The sequence below is a fragment of the Rhineura floridana genome, chromosome 1 (assembly GCF_030035675.1).
Source record: "Rhineura floridana isolate rRhiFlo1 chromosome 1, rRhiFlo1.hap2, whole genome shotgun sequence".
Lineage (NCBI taxonomy): Eukaryota > Metazoa > Chordata > Lepidosauria > Squamata > Rhineuridae > Rhineura > Rhineura floridana.
In genome coordinates this window covers 139,688,627-139,706,099 of record NC_084480.1, presented here as the reverse complement: position 1 = coordinate 139,706,099, position 17,473 = coordinate 139,688,627, and the positions used below count along the sequence as shown (strand labels likewise).

Here is a 17,473-nt window from a genome sequence, read left to right as displayed (position 1 = left end):
GACCTCAACACCCCTCCGAAGGCCAGTTGAATCAATCCAAGCAGTATGGAGTAGGCAAAACGAAAGGGACTCACTCAGCCCCAAATGGCGACTAGCAAAGCCCATACTGACAAGGGAGGGAGGGCAGATGCCACAGGCGAAAGAGGCAAGTGGTAAGGGAGGAGCGGGTTTTAAACTCCGCTCATCCCTTCTTCCTATTGATTGACAGACCCCAGCTGACCCCACACCAAACCTTCAGGAATATTCCCGAGTCTTCCCAAAGAGTGGGGTGGCAGCAAACACTCCCCCGCAAAAGGCGGGGACGCCATTGTCTTGGATGAAGAGGAATGAAGTGATGCATCTGCATCTGAGAAGATAATGTCCAAATTCCTTTTTTCAGGATTCCACTATTTCTCTTACTGGGTAAGACGATAGAGGCTTTAGACTTGACAGATAAAGAGACCCTGCCACCACTGTCTTCCTCTAGCGTTGCTACTGCATGTCCAGTTCACCACCCAAATTCCACTGTGGAGTTTCCTTCCTTGTTGCCTAATTCATGACAAAGAGGGCAGGCATTCCATAGGTTTTAGTGTTCCTGCAAGATGGACTCTCTGTGGGCCTAAGGCCAAATACACTTCACTGGCAGACCTCTGTGTTATCTTCGGTACTGTTGCCTTCTCTGGACAAACCCTGAATTCACATCCCTTCTTAAAGAGGTTTATGTGAGGAGCAACCATTGCATTACCTCCAGTCCAACATTGCTTCTCTACCTGGGACTTGCATAAGGTTCTAAGAGTCCTTCAAAGACTTCACTTTGAGCCCTTGAAAACTGATTCTCTTCTTTTGCTATCCTTCAAAGTTGTTTTTCTGGTGGCTATCACCTCAGCTCATAAGGTATCCAAGCTCATTGCTGTTTCTGTAGATAGACACTTCTGTACCTTACACAAGGACAAGGTGATCCTGTGGACTGTTCCTTCCTTTTGACCTAAAGTTCTGTCTTTTTTTCACTGCCAGAAGGAACTCGTTCATCCTTCCTTTTGCGTGTCTCCTGTGCATCCCATCGAAAAGTAATGGCACTCCTTAGATGAGTGGAGGGCCCTAAAAGTATGTACATCCAGAATGAAATCCTTCCATCAGTCAGATGCACTGTTTGTGTCTTTTCATCCTACTTCTGTCTGGAAGAAAGTGTCCACCTCCACACTATCTCAGTGGCTTAAAGCATGTATAGTGTTGGCGTACACCTCATTGAATTTAACTCCTCCAGACGAGAAGACTCCTGAAAATTCAGTCAGCATCTTTTTGCCTTCAGCCACTAGGTAGAGCTCATCATCCACCTGAGATAATCTTTTATATGCACATAGAAGGCCATTTCATGGTAAGACCAAAGGTCCCTTCTCTAGCAGGGTTCCAGATGCATGTTTGCAAAGGCAAACACACACACACAGCAGTGATGGAATAAGCCCAGTATGCATGTAAAATGTAGTTTGGGCATAGCACATAGACATGTCTGTGTGACTTGGTATCATGAGGCCACTGCTTAAGTAAAGAACAGCAAAGGGGAAACTCTTCATTGTTTGAGGCCCTCTTATTCAATATCTAGAGACTACTAGCAAAACCATAGTCATGAATGTGAATTTCAAGAATGAAAGGATCTTATAATGCTATACACTGCTATACTGCTTTAATGAGATGGCAGTAAATGAGGAGGACAGTGAGGAAAAGCTCTTGCTTTTATAAATTGTAACCATTTTGATCTTATGTTCAATTTTCTCCATAGAATTGCTCGGATGATTCGCCAGGAAAGAGGAAATTCCCTTCTTGTTGGAGTTGGAGGGACAGGCAAGCAGTCTCTAACTAGACTTGCCTCTCACATATGTGGCTACAAATGCTTTCAAATAGAACTAAGTCGTGGTTATAATTATGACAGTTTTCATGAAGACCTTAGGAAACTATATAAAATGGCAGGGGTAGAAGACAAAGATATGGTTTTCCTTTTTACCGACACACAGGTATGAATAGCTGAAATAAAAATGAAATTCACTTTGCACTTACAGCTAAAATGCGATGTAATAAAATGCTACTTGATTTATACAATTTATACATCCAAAATTATTCAGAAAGGGAAATATAAGCTTAATTAACTAAAGTTCAGATAAGTCATAGACACAGGAAATGATTTTAAGGAAGATAGATGAACCTTTTATTAAAATGCTTTACAACATTGTGATTGGTATAATGTTGTAATGTGGTTTTATTGCGTTTAATAGTGCTTTTAGCTGGCTCTTATTTTTCATTCTGTAAGCTGCCTTCTGAGTGTTTCACATATATATGAACAACAGGAGCCAATGAAGTGGTTTGCTAGGTAAACTGTCAGTGACTGTCACATGGTAATTAAGGACGGGGATTCTCAACCTTCACTCTTGGTGTTGTGAGAAGGCAGTAAAGATTGCATGCTTGCTGACTTAATAGGCCCCCTGGCTAATATCAGTAGCATGTTCCAGGCGCCTATCTAGTTTTTTTTAACCTGGAGATTGAACTTGGCATTTTCCTCCCTGTGCTATGCCCTCTCCCCTAAATACTGAAAAAATAGCTGTGAATTTAATAGTAAATGGAGTTTTGTATGTATAACATATATGGGAAGACAAGAATAATAATTAGAGAATAAAAGTAGATATGATTTAAATGGAGGCAAAGCATGTTAGAGTTGATGTTGGGACATTATTTCCAACCAAATTTAGAGAATTGCCAAATATCCCATACCCATACTGCCAGCACTGGCCAAGTAAAAATAGGGTGAGGGTACACATAATTGTATTTAGTGTGCTGTTTCATGCATAACACTAAGCCAACCCATGGTGTAGTGTGAACACATGAGCATGAGGGTTCCCTAACAGGAGATAATGACTGCCATGCTCCTCCCCTGATCCTCCTGCTGCTCCACTGCTGTGAGCTTAGCCATCGTTTGGTTTAGCATGCTGCCCCAACCTGGGCTTGTTGTTTGTTTCCTCCAGACAAATCATGAGCTGTAAACCCAAGAACAAACATTGACTACAGCTCATGGTTTGTCTGGAGTGAGACAAACCCAAGCTCGGACTCAGATGACACATTAAGCCAAACCATGACTTAGTTGACAGCTTCACAGTAGCAGGAAAACCAGGGAAGGAGTGCAGCAACTGTGATCTCCTCTCCTGGGGCCTGCACACTTGTACATTCATGCTAAGCCATGGTTTGTCTTCATGTGACAATATAGGCTATAGGAGTGATATGAAAAGTATTTGGATGCTTAAGACAATTATCAAGAATGTAATGAAAAATGAAATAAACTTATTGAAAAGACAGGTTCAAAAAAGATACTTTGCAGCATTCGGTATGTGATTATTCTCAAGCCAAATGGCAAGGGGGAAGTGGCAGCAAAATTATGCTTCTGGAATAAAAGTTAAAATAGTGGTTATGCCAAAACATTTTGAAGGTGTCTTTCCCAGGATCACTACATTATTACAGTAGGATGGCTTCAGATGTGAAAAAGCTAAACATGATGGCTAACGATAGAGAGGTGTAAATCTGGATGCAACTGCATGGGGTTTACAGAGGCTGCAGAGATGTTCCACATTAGGCTGCAACAGAGCAATCCAAATCCCATTTACGCTGGGCTGTGTGTTTATGGTGGTGGAATGAGCAGAGGTGTCCCTTCATTCAGCTCTCCCAGCTAAACCAGCCTCCCACTTGCCACCACTCACAGAGTAATGCAAGTATTACTCTGATGACACTGACTTCCCCCTTCTGGGATTCCTGCTGGCAGAAGTCAGCAGAAGGCCCTGAAACAAGGTATTCCAAGGGCATGTTGGGGGCCAAGCTGAGGTGTCATTGCTGTTACGCAATGGCATTGGACCCAGTTTGTGCCTGATCATCCTGCCCCCACTTTCCGGTGAACAACATGGCTGCAGAGGTTGTAATGGCCATGCCACTCCACGAGGCTCCACTGGCAGGAAGGGGTTAGGATTGCTCCTCAATTTTTTTTTCCTTATGTTCCTCTGTAAAGTGCCATATACATTGATGATGCTTTATTATTATTTTGTTGATGATGAAAAGGATCAGGAACAGAGTTTATTTTATTTATTTATCTATTTATTCTACTACATTTGCCAACCAAAAACAAGTGTTCTCTGGGCAGCTGACAAAAATTAAAAGAATAAAATACAATATTAAAAACAATACAAAATAATAAAAACAGCATAGCTATTGTTATTTCTATCACTATTTTTAATGTAAAAATTAAAAAATGGGCTCAGGTTTCTGAATGTTATATTTCAGCCAACTTCTTGATAGGAAGAGTAGTTCAACAGTGAAACCAGTTACCTAGAGAGGTGGTGGATTCTCTCTTGCTGGATGTCATCAAGCAGAGGATACACAGCCATCTGTTCTGAATGCTCTGGCTCTAGATTTCATGTAATGAGCAGAAAGTTGGATAACAAGGTCCTCCTAGTCTCCTTAGTGAAAGCTGAGATCTAACTGATTAGCTATTTTTTTCTTAAATACTCTAAGAGTGTAAAATATTTGACAGCATAGTAATAAACTTTACTTCATTGTCAGATAGAATAAAAATAGACTGACTGTAATCTGAATCAATAAATGAGTAACAATGAAAAAGCATCCTTTATATGAAGTAGGAATAAATGTAATTTCTACTTTGTATTTGATTTTCTGTTGGCTTCAAAGCTCTCAAATTGAAACCCTTTGACTGGAAAATTGGGGATAGTAGCATAATTCCTGTCCAAACCAGAATAATCCGGGAGACACAAAATCATTCATATGTTTGTGGGTGGTAGGGCTTAGCACAGCAGCATGAGCTTTTTTTAACCCCCCTTTAAAAAAAGCCAAAAAGTCCTGTTCTTTTGATGATAGCAGGCCTTTTCTCAGATACATTGGTGAAACCAGCAAGATGGTCTCTTTCTTGTGAATGCACAGGATCAAGGGTTCTTATGTTTGCCCCTTCGTCTGTTGGCTATTCAGAGTCCTTATATGTCAGACGTTGTGTTTACTGAGCTTATATTAGCTCCAACTCCAGTCATCTGAACAGGCAGGCTAATGGTCAGAGTTCCCACCTAAGACTTCTTGGGGCTTGGGAGATATCGGGAAAATAAATGGGAGTTCAGCAGCAGAGTATCTTTTTAACATTTGTTTCTTAAACATCTTAACATTTCTTAAACAACTAACATGAATGCATATAATTGGCCTTAGTCAATAAGTCAGAATCAAACAAGTTACACTGCAATATATCTTAAGGCTATCTTCTAGTTCTTATCCAGAAAATAAATGAACATTATTTCACCCATGGTGTGGGAGCAGTTCTCTGGCTATCAGCAGCAGTAAACATAGCAGCATTACATTGGACCAAGTTACACAAGACTGGTAGCTTGCTGTATAAAATTTCCTCCTTTTATAGAAGTATTCAAAGCTATACCCTGATGTCACAGCTGTATGACCTGGGTCTCTTGAGCTCCATCACTTATGGCAGCCAAAAAGCTAGTAACTAGTTATGAAATAATTAGTTGTAAGCAGGTGTTACATATCTGGGGTTACATATAAAGCAGCTATTGTGTTATCTCTTATTTACAGAACAGTGAGAAAGATGACTGACTTCCCAGAATATCTGAAAGGGGAGGGGAAAGAAAGGGAAAGAATGAGTCCTTTTTAAAATAAGGGTTTGTATTATGCTAAGAAAATAGAGCCTCAGCCATGCATAAGGATTAACATACATTTTAAAGACTCTGAGGTGGGAAAGTTAAAAATATTAAACATGGGGGCAGCCCATAACACTGAGCATAGTGTCATTCTAAGAGCACCACCATTACCAAATTGCATTTTCATCTATCCCATGTTCTCTGGCTACAGCTCCCATGATCAAAAGTTGCAGATGAGCAGATTAGTGATGATAGAGAAGCTAGTTTTGTGTAAGATTTTTTTAAAATAGGGAAATATTCAGTCAGTAGCATCCAGGAATAGTTTTAGCTTGTGATGGAAAGTTTTTCTATGAAAACGTGTTCTGCTATATGTATAAACTGCCCCTAAGGCTGAAATCCAGTTCACGTCTACTCAGAAGTAAACTCCATTGGGTTCAATGGGACTTATTCCCAGGTGTTTGTTGGATTGCAGACTCAGTGTTTGAAGATTTCAGCCCCTGCTGAAGGCAGTGACATTCTGCTAAGTACAAAGGAGGTCCAACAGGTTTGGATCAACCATATTTTCAGGACGTTGGTTAGAACTTTCTTATTTGGTATTTGATGTGAATAACAAAAAATTGAGGCTATGGACTTGTTCCAGAAAGGTGGCTTATAAATATTTAAATAGTCAGTTAAAAAAATATTTATACGAATGATATTGTTCTTCTGATAACAGATCCAGAAACCACTTTTGCAGTGTTGAGAGTGTTGGAGGGGGGGGGAATTACCTGCATCTCTGATAAAAATCCACTTTTTGAAATCAGAATGTTTAGGGATTAACCTATCAGAAAAAGAGAAAGGAAGACAGAATAAGAAAAAATAACCAAAAACTATTGTATTCCATGGAAAGATGCCCGTGTTAAATGTCTGGGCATTGGGTTAATGCAGGATGTAGATATCTTGGCAAATTATAACCATAATAGCTGATGGTAAGAAGTGAAATCAGACATAATTAAATGGGAAGATTTGAAAATCTCTTGCATAGAGAGGTGTTCTCTTATCAAAATGAATGTGCTCTCGCAAATCCTATTTTTCTCTTTCTTGCTATTCTCTTGAAGGTGAATAAGGCACTGCTAGTGAGATAGCAAAATTTTTTTACACTTTTTATGGGCAGGGAAGAACCCCAGAACAGCAGCTAAAGTATCATATCATCCAACATTTGCATGGGGCTTAGCCTCAAGTGGTATTACCAAGAAGTAATATTAACACATTTAAAAGTCTGGTTTAAGGGGGGGTCCTATAGAACAGCAAGAGATAACAGTAAATTTGAAACATATACTGTGGTAATAAAATCATTATTAAACTCACTCCATGTAGCAGTGATCAAAGAGTTATTTGGCATTTTATAACGAGCTTTTAAAAACATTTTAGTCAGAATTAAATTCTAATATTCCATAATTTTTGTGCATGGTATTTTGAGATTTGAAATGGACAGCACCAACAAAATGGTAGCTTGCATTTGGATATATTCTGTTTATCCTTGCAGGTGTTACCTGATACAATCTGAAAAGTAACTTACGATAGTTCACTTTATAAGTCATACTGAGAGTACATTTCCGTTTCCATTTCCATATATCCTCATACATTTCTTTAACCAGATATGAGCTGGTACTGATTTTTTGATTCATTCAAATTACCAGTACTTTTATAAATTGTACCAAGAATTCTATAAACCTGGGTAGTCTCTGAAATCACCTTTTTAAAGGTACAATCTATCAGTATGCCACATGTTCCTATGCAGAGTCCCAGTAGCAAAACAGAGATAAAAATAATTGGAAAAGGTGCAGAAAAAGGCTACCAAAATGGTAAAGGGGCTGGAGAAACTCCCCTATGAGGAAAGGTTATAGCACATGCAACTTTTTGTTTAGGGAGAAAAGTTTGTAAGGGGAGATGTATAAAAAGAGGTGGAGAAAGTGGACAAAGAGAAGATTTTTTCCTTTTCTCATAATACTAAATACATAATACTGGAGTCATCCATTGAAGTTGAAGGTTGGATGATTCAGGACAGACTCTTCTCATATTATTTTAGAGCCAATAAAATATTTTTCTTATATTTTCTAGTGATTTGGTGTTACGTTTATTTTCTGATCATAGGGTTGTTTTTAACTGTATAATATATTTTTTCAAACCTGATATTTATGATATGTAGATTGTTGTAGAGGAATTTCTAGAAGATATAAACAATATTCTGAATTCTGGAGAGGTGCCTAATCTGTTTGAAAAGGATGAGCTGGAGTTTGTTATGGCAGCAACCCGACCCAAAGCAAAAGAAGCTGGTATAGCGGAGGGCAACAGAGATGAGGTAAGTCACATTGTAAATGCTACTCTAAATGTATTATTTTCATTCTTTGGGGGGCATAAACAATGATAATTGTCTTATATCTATTGTGTAATTTTCAGCTCTGAAAAGGAAAGTAAATTACTCCTGTTGCTGCTGTTCTCAGCCAGTATTAGAGATTGATCCCAGGGATTAGAGATGGAAGTAGCCCATTAAGTGACCTAGCCTTCCACTTCTTACACTTTATGAGTGTTCTCAATTTTATTTGGGCTAACTACCTCATTGATCCTCCATGGCGCAGAGTGGTAAGCGGCGGTAACGCAGTCGAAGCTCTGCTCAAAGCCGGAGTTCGATTCCAACTGAAGGAGGAAGTTGAATCTCCGGTAAAAGGGGTCAAGGTCCACTCAGCCTTCCATCCATCCGTAGTCGATAAAATGAGTACCCAGCATATGCTGGGGGGTAAAGAAAGGCCGGGGACGGAACTGGCAATCCCACCCATATATATGGTCTGCCTAGTAAACGTCGCAAGATGTCACCCTAAGAGTCGGAAACGACTCATGCTATAAGTGCGGGGACACCTTTACCTTTTTACCTCATTATTGCTGTGCTTTCTTCATATCCTTGAATTAACATTTCTGTTTGCCTTTTCTCAGGTATTTCAGTACTTTATTAATCGAGTCCGCCAGAAGCTACACATTGTTTTGTGTATGAGCCCTGTAGGAGATGCTTTCCGAGCACGGTGTCGAATGTTTCCATCACTTGTGAATTGTTGTACTATTGATTGGTTTGTGCAGGTAACTAATATCAGTTGACCCCCACACCATAGTGCCAGTCTAGATTGGGCCCTCAACACCTGCAATTTTCATTGCCAGGAAAAGATCCATTGAAATTAATGCATTTTTTAATATAATGTATCATGTGTGTGAGAGAGAGAGTGAGACAGAGAGAAAGCATGGATGGGTGGGTGGGTGGGGTGTGCTTGTGTATGAGTATGGATGGATGGGGTGGTGTGTGTATGAGAGGGTTGGGTGACACATATCCACTGTTGGTATGTGGTCCCAGAAACATTCTCCCAAGGAAATGCAGCCTTCTGGGGAGAAAAAAGTTCAGTACCCATGGTCCAAACTTAAAGATGTGAAGAACCCTTCTTAGAAATGTTATGTTACTAGTTTTCTTAAAACTGTTTTTGCTTCCCTCAAAATTCCTTGGATTCTTCCAAATTTACCTAAAAATGTCAGTTTATGGGAAATTTAATGGAACCTGTTTTATGAATCTTGTCACTGCATGAAGAGTTCCTTTACTAGTACCAAATTGCAAACAGGGTATTCACTGCTGAGAGTCAAGCAACACCCACAACATAGTTGACTAATATCCTGCACTAATATTGTATGTGTGTCCCAGGTAGGATTACATTATTATTGCTGGAAAATGTCACTAGTTTTACACTACTCATTTTGCTTTCATTGAAGTTGCTCAAATGTTTCAACTGAATAATGACTTCTACAGAATTTCAGTTCCAGTTGAAGTAGCAATGTTGTGTCAGATGGAGCTATGAATCAGGAACCCCTGGACTGAATTTCACCTGTCATAAATTCACTTAGGGGGAGAGAATTTAGCCTCAGCCCTTTGTCTGCAATATTTCTTAGGCTCAGCTGTTCATATGCAACATGGGGATGTAAGACTGACATACTATACAGCAAGAAAAATGTATGGAAGGTACTTTAGAGTGTTTGAAATGCTATATTAATATGAGAAAAGAATAGGTTTGGTTTAAGAGAAGAGGTAAAACACAAATTAATGCATGGAACAAAAGGCATGGAAATTACAAATTAAGATACACACCTTAATTTTTGCCATCTGAGCAGTAATGTTCTGCAGTCTTACATACATACAACTTAGCCTCCAGGCATCCTCACTTTCCCTAGGTCTTTCAGCCTCAACCCTGCTGAAAGGATTAGGAATGAGACATTGGAGGTGTCAGGGTGCTAGAGCGTAAACCACCTCTACTATCACAATCATTTCCTGCTGAAAAATGTTTCAAGCATTGAATGTATTAATGGAGGAAGATTATCCAGATATCCTTTTTTATTCTTTTTCAGTGGCCCAAAGAAGCACTTCTTTCTGTATCAAGGACTTTTTTTATGCATGTTGACCTTGGAAGTGATCGCATGAAAGAAAAACTTTCCATAATGTGTGTAGACATTCACATGAGTGTGACAGAGATGGCAGAGCAGTACTATGCTGAGCTCCGACGGCGCTACTATACTACACCCACTTCTTATTTAGAGTTAATCAATCTTTACTTATCCATGCTAAGTGAAAAAAGGAAGCAGCTGGTTTCGGTAGGTTAAATTTTATTAGTAAGAATCTATGAATTATGTATAGAAGTGTTCCTTGTTTCATAGAATCACAGAATACTAAAGTTGGAAGGGGCCTATAAAGCCATTGGGTCCAATCCCCGATCAATGCAGGAATCCAAATTAAAACATACCCAACAGGTGACTGTCCAGCTGTCTCTTGAATGCCTCTAGTGTTGGAGAGCCCACCACCTCCCTAGGTAATGGGTTCCATTGTCGTACCGCTCTAATAGTTAGGAAGTTTTTCCTGATGTACAGTCAAAATCTGGCTTCCTGCAACTTGAGCCCATTATTCCGGGTCCTGCACTCTGGGACGATCGAGAAGAGATCCCAGTCCTCCTGTGTGTGGCAACCTTTCAAGTACTTGAAGAGTATCATATTTCCCCTCAGTCTTTTCTTATAAAGGCTAAACATGCCCAGTTTTTTCAGTCTCTCTTCATAAGGCTTTGTTTCCTGTCCCTGATCATCCTTGTTGCCCTCCTCTGAACACGTTCCAGTTTACCAAATTATTTTTCTTTAAAATGGCTTCAAAATTTGATTTTTCAATCCAGATCTAGATTGTATATGATTTTGTGAAAAATCCAAGTGTCAACATTTTTGTTAATTTCCTCTGCCATCTGAATCAGACCACTCACAATAACAGGACTTATTGTGTCATTGATTTTAGTGAAGCTACAAACATGTGATAGAGATTGCAATGCAGTAATTTTACATATAAACATTAGTAATCAGTGACATCAGCTGAGATAAATGGCCAGTGTTTTAAATATTCTGGCTCTTTATGGAGAAATAGAATATTTGCAGAAAACTAAAAGATGTAGTGCCTGAGGGGAAAATATGTACATTGATTTCATAACCAGAAATTTCTGGCCTTTGCTCTCTATCAGTTTTTCAACTGTAATATATGCCTGGTGGCTCCAGAGAGGGATGTGCATCTCCATGGGCATCAGATGACATATCTGATCAATTCAGATGAGACAAATGTGATTATTACAGTATGGATGGGGACAGACATCCAGTTGTGCATATGCATCCACACAGGCTGCATGTCTTGCTGGATGTCCTGCCTGAACTCGAAGAACTCAGACTCAGACATGGCTGTGGGGTTTTTTCTTTTATTATAGTAAGAGACAGCTTCAGTTCAGTGTGTTTCATGAGACTACCTACAACTTACTCAGAACTAAGCATCTCTGTAGGGCTAACTAGGCACTACTTTGTGGCATTAAGAGGTTGACTCAGCAACTACTCCCCCCTCCTGACTCAGCTTGTAAGGCTGGGCAGGCACTCTGCTTGTGTGTGCCGACTGTCACTGTTGGGAGCATACCCATAGGCAAAGACTCTGCCTCAACTATGTCTGTTGAATCTCCTACCGCATCCGCCTCCTGGTGCGAGGCGAGGGCAGAGTCTCTGTTCTGTCTTCCCCCTCTGAAAGAGGGAGGCTGCTTGCTGGTGGCATGGGTGCAGGTAGAGGGGTAGCATCTGGCTGGGAGCCAGCTGACTGGTCAGGTTGGCTCTCCACAGGGATGTCTGGACCTGTGGGGTTTGAGCTATCAAAGTCTGGAGCCAGGGTGCCCCCTGAATCCAATTCCCCGCTTGGCCCCTCCCCAGCTTAAACATTCCACTCTGCATCCTCCTCCTCCTCTTCTTCATCCTTGTCCATCCACCCCCTCCCAGCAGGGCTCATGACACTGGATGGGGTCTTTGTATTTCTTTTTGTACTTCAAATTGTGAAAACTGGTGGCACCCTAATCTTTCTAAGGCCTACCACAGTGAAGCAACCAATGGATACTAAAATGCATTAGTGTGTTGAGGTTCAACATAAAAATCATGTTAACATACATTTCTCTCAAAACTATGTTGATTTTTAATTTAAGCTGCAGTCTTGTGGTCCCTAGGAGGGCATCCCAGGACCATAGGATTGTTGGATCTGCCTCTCCAAGGGTTGAGGAAGAGATCCACCCTCAGAGAGGAAGATTGGACTTTGCAAACCTCCTTTATGAGGCTGCAGAAAGGTCTGAACTGGTGCCCTTCTAATGTTAGAGAGGGCAAAAAGGAGGCATTCTGGTAACAAGTCATGAGTGTGCTTGGAAACATTGTGGATCCACCATCTATTCTTCTGATACACCCCTGAAATGGGAGACAAACTGCATCAGCCTTAGTACTAGCATAGCTTATTTCCTTCCCATTGTAATCAGTGGGAGCGAAACTGTGATATATGTATGTATTTAAAAATCCTGGACAGGAAACAAAACAAAAAAGGAAGAACACCACACAGACCTTTTGCCATGCTAACACAAACCTGATAGGGCATAGGAAAGGTGTCCTTCTACCTTTAGTTCTCCCTCCCCCATCCCCTTCAGACAGCTCAACCCAATGGAAACATTGAAGCTACCATGTTGAGTGATCCCTCTGACGTGGCTGGTTTTGGTACTTAAAGCAGTTGTAATGAACACTCATAAAAATGCTTACATATTTATTGTAAATTCATTGGCAGTAGTAGTTTTAGTTAGACTACCCATAATTATGTACTAATATTACCGCCCTGGGCTCCTTCTGGGAGGAAGGGTGGGATAAAAATGTAATTAAATTATAGATATAAACCACACATTACAGGGTTGTTTTTTTTTAAAAAAAATCACTTGTATACTTGTTAATATCTGTCTGAAGTTTTGAAACAGTGGTGCATATATTACCTTTGTGCTATTTTTCAGGCTCGAGATCGTGTAAAGAATGGCTTAACTAAACTATTAGAGACAAACGTACTTGTTGATAAAATGAAGTTAGACCTGTCAGCTTTGGAGCCAGTCCTCAAGGAGAAATCAGTGGATGTTGAGGCACTGATGGAAAAATTAGCAGTGGATCAAGAAAATGCAGATCAGGTACAAAGTGCTATCTATTCTTAGTTATGAAATATGTTATTTATGTATCACAGCTTTAACAATGGAGCTCCATGCTGTGCCCTCATGCCATGCTAAGATGGTCAGACAGGATTTTTACTGCTCAGTACTTCCAAGATGAAGCATTTAATCTAAGAATTCAGTAGTCACTCTATTCGAGGGTCAGGGAACCTCCTGGCCTCAGGCCAATCTTTGCTTGCTAGGGAGACCAGTTTGGCCCACAAGGCCATTTTCTCCACCAACTTGTCAGTCAGCTGACATCACTTGGCTGCCTTGGCTGCATGTACCTGTTCCCTGCTGGGAACAGGCACATGGAGACAAAGCAAGCAGCCCTGGTTTCGTTTTGGTTTTGGCAGGAATGGCTGCAAGGACTTCTCCCAAATGCACCCAATGCTTGCAAAAGGAGGCATATTTCTTCCCTTCCCATAAAGTGATGGGGAAGGGAAAAAGAAACCTGCCTTTGCAAGCATCGTTGCAAGCAGGACATCTCAGACCTTGGAAGATTACTTTTAAAAAGGAATAAATTACAATTACTCTTACATGGCCCCAAAAAGGAACAAATTACCATTACCATTACAATTGTTCTGAAAGAAACTGATTAAGTTACTGTTACTCAAAAGTAATCACTACAATTACTTTTTAAGTTACTTAAAAAAAAAACTAGAGTGCTGCTGCATACCTAAGTCACCTAAAACAACATTAAAAATAAACACACTCACACAGAGGTAGTAGAATAATTCTTTCTATCCATTAGATAGCAGTGGTGGTCTCTCCTTTGGTAAGGGAGGCAGAGGCCACTACTGAGATCTTTGCATGTCAAACTAAGGGTAAACTCCACACACACACACACACACACACTCAGCCAGCAAGAATACTGTCTCTCACTTAACCACCTCCTGAACCCTGCCCTGCCACCAACTAAGGGACACCCACCCAAGCAAACATTTTCCCCTGAGATGCAAAAAAGTTTAAACATTGCAAATGCAGCAAAGTAGCCAGGGAAGGTGGCATAGGCCACTTTGCGTGCCAAGTGCAAACACAGTATTCGCACAGACACACACACACACACACACACACACACACACGTGTCATCGTCTCTCACCTCCACAGCTCTTCATCTCCATTCTGCTGCTGCCTCCTCCTCCATCCATGTTCTTGCCCTCTGGTTCCTTTCATCCTCCACTCCATTCTTCTCCACTACCGTCCATTTTTGTAAACAATTTTTTTCTCTCCTTCATTCTGTCTCACTTTCCACCTCCTCCCTCGTCACCCCCTACCCACCCACAGAGCACAAAGGAAGAGCGATGCTGCACAGAAGCCCAGTTTGAAACACATGGTTTTTATCCACAAATTAGAGGAGCAGAAGACTTCTCCTGCCCCCCCCAAAAAAAGTAATGCTGGAAACATTACAATTATTCCTCAAAAGTAACAAAATTACTCCTCATTCTATTACAATCAAAATGTAAAGGAATTACCTACTCGTTCCTCAAAAAAGTAATAAATTACAAGTAATTCATTGTAACTAATTACTTCCAAGCTCTGGGACATCTCCCATGTGAACCTGATGCTTGCAAAAGCCAGATAGGCTTTTCCCCCTCCCGGTCAGCTGATGTGGAGAAAAGAAAAAAGCACTTTCCCAGCCTTATGCCTGGCACTTCCCACGCATTCAAAAGTCAGACATGTGATATCATAATGATGTCATGAGATTGACAGGTGTTCTGTCCTAACCAACTGTCAAAGTTGGCCCAAAAAGATCCCCCACCCCATCTCTATTCTATTATGAGAGAGGATGAAAAGTGTTTGGAGGGGAAATCACACTGACAAGAGGGAATGTACTCCTCACTAGGGCCATGACATCATGATGTACTCCTTACTAGGGCCATGACGAGTGCTGATGACTGCTGGACAGATCACCAATTAATTTGATCCACTATGGCCATTAATATTGTTCCTAAATGTAGGCTCCAAGGAAGAAACCAAGGCATAAAATGAACATCCATGCCCTTCAAGTCTGCTTTCAAACAGCTCTCAAGAAACATCTACCGACGGAACTCCCTGAAAATGTCGAGGAACACTGGATTAAACTGAAGACATCCATTATTGCAGCATGTGAACAAACTATTGGATACCAAACTAAGAAACATCAGGATTGGTTTGATGAGAATGATAATGAGATTGAACATATCATCAACAAGAAAAGGAAAGCCTTCCAGATATGGCAGAAAGACATTAACCGTGCTAGAAAAAAATCTATACCAGTGCAAAGGCTGAGGTCCAAAGAAGAAAAGAACGCCTGGTGGATAAAGAAAGCTCAAGAAATCCAGCACTTTGCAGATGTTCACGATGCATGGGGCTTTTTCAATGCCACAAAGGCCATCTATGGACTAACAAATTACGGAACAAATTCCTTACATTCAATGGATGGTAGCAAACTTCTTAAGGATAAAGAGTCTATTGCACTGTGCTGGAAAGAGCATTACCACGACCTCCTCAATCGTAACACTATCATGGCTGATGAGGTCTTCTCGCAAATTCCACAACAACAAACTAGAGACGAGCTTGCAGTATCCCCTAATTTGATGAAGTCAGTAAAGCCATCAATCAAATGAAGAACAACAAAGCTAGTGGACCTGATGGGATTCCTGCTGAAGTCTTTAAAGAAGGTGGGCCTGAACTTACACAACTTCATAAGCTCATCGAAAAAATCTGGATGAGGGAGGAGATCCTGGAAGACTTTAGGGACGCCATAATTATCACCTTTTTTAAGAAGGGTAATAGAACAGATTGCGGGAACTATCGAGGTATCTCTCTTCTTGCTACCGCAGGTAAAATCCTGACAAGGATCCTCACAAATCGCCTCCTGCTGATCTCAGAGGATGTCCTCCCCGAATCTCAAAATGGTTTCTGCCCTTCCAGGGGGACAGTGGACATTATCTTCACTGCACAACAGCTTCAAGAAAAATGCCGGGAGCAGAATCAACCTTTATATATGGTGTTTATTGATCTGACTAAGGTCTTTGACACTGTGAATCGAACCGCTCTCTGGACCATGCTTCTGAAAACTTGATGCCCTGATAAATTTGTGAATATTTTGCGACTCCTTCATGACAACATGACAGCAACAATTTTGGACAACAATGGCTTTCAGAGCGATCCATTCAGAGTCACATCAGGCGTCAAACAGGGATGTTTCATTGCTCCTACCTTATTTGCTATCTTCATTGTTATGATTCTACACCTTATTGAGGGGAAGCTTCCTACTGGTGTGGAAATCATATATCAAACAGATGGAAAGCTTTTTAATCTCAGTAGGCTAAAAGCAAAAACTAAGGTAATGTCAACCTCTGTCGTAGAACTTCAATATGCCAATGATAATGTAATCTCTGCACATTCAGAGAAGGATCTTCAAACTACCCTAAATGTCTTCGCAGAAGCATATGGAAAGCTTGGGCTCTCACTTAATATCAAAAAAACCAAAGTGCTTCATCAACAGGTGCGAACTAGTCCCTCTGTAGCACCATTGATCCAGCTTAATGGTGTGATGTTGGAGAACCTTGATCACTTCCCCTATTTCGGCAGCCATCTCTTTGTAAAAGCTGACATCGATGCTGAAATTCAACATCGTCTGAGCTCTACAAGTGCCGCATTCTCCCAAATGAAGCGTAGAGTGTTCGAGGATTGGGATATTTGCAGGGAGACCAAAATGCTTATTTACAAAGCCATTGTACTGCCGACCTTACTGTATGCCTGTGAAACATGAACCATCTATAAACACCACTCCCAACTTCTTGAAAGATTCCACCAATGCTACCTCTGGAAAATTCTGCAAATTACTTGGGAAGACAGACAGGCTAATGTTAGCGTATTGAAAGAAGCAAAAACTACCAGTGTTGAAACAATGATCCTTCAACATCAACTTCTCTGGACCAGCCATGTTGTTCAAATGCCTGATCACCGTACTCCAAAGCAGCTACTTTACTCCCAACTTAAGGATGGAAAACTGAACATCAGTGGACAGCAAAAGAGGTTTAAAGATGTTCTTAAAGCGAATCTAAAAAAATGTAACATGAACATTGAGAACTGGGAAGTCTTGGCCCATGAACTTCCCAAATGGAGGTCAGCTATTATCAAAGGTGCTGTGGACTTTGAAGAAGCACAAATACAGGGTGAACGGGACAAACGAGCTAAGCAGAAGGCACGTCAAACAAATCCTCATCGCGACCATCTTCCATCTGGAAACCT

At 40.7% G+C, this 17,473-nt stretch overlaps 1 protein-coding gene across 2 annotated transcripts in view; it reads left to right on the top strand.

Moving 5' to 3' along the window:
* Positions 1 to 17,473, top strand: part of DNAH6 (dynein axonemal heavy chain 6) — a 362,354-nt gene that overhangs the window by 177,655 nt on the left and 167,226 nt on the right. For both annotated transcript variants that reach the window (XM_061634018.1, XM_061634008.1), the window contains 5 exons: positions 1,757 to 1,988; positions 7,849 to 8,001; positions 8,631 to 8,771; positions 10,077 to 10,319; positions 13,046 to 13,213. In XM_061634018.1, the coding sequence (XP_061490002.1) occupies positions 1,757 to 1,988; positions 7,849 to 8,001; positions 8,631 to 8,771; positions 10,077 to 10,319; positions 13,046 to 13,213 (937 nt within the window). The remainder of the gene's footprint in view (positions 1 to 1,756; positions 1,989 to 7,848; positions 8,002 to 8,630; positions 8,772 to 10,076; positions 10,320 to 13,045; positions 13,214 to 17,473) is intronic.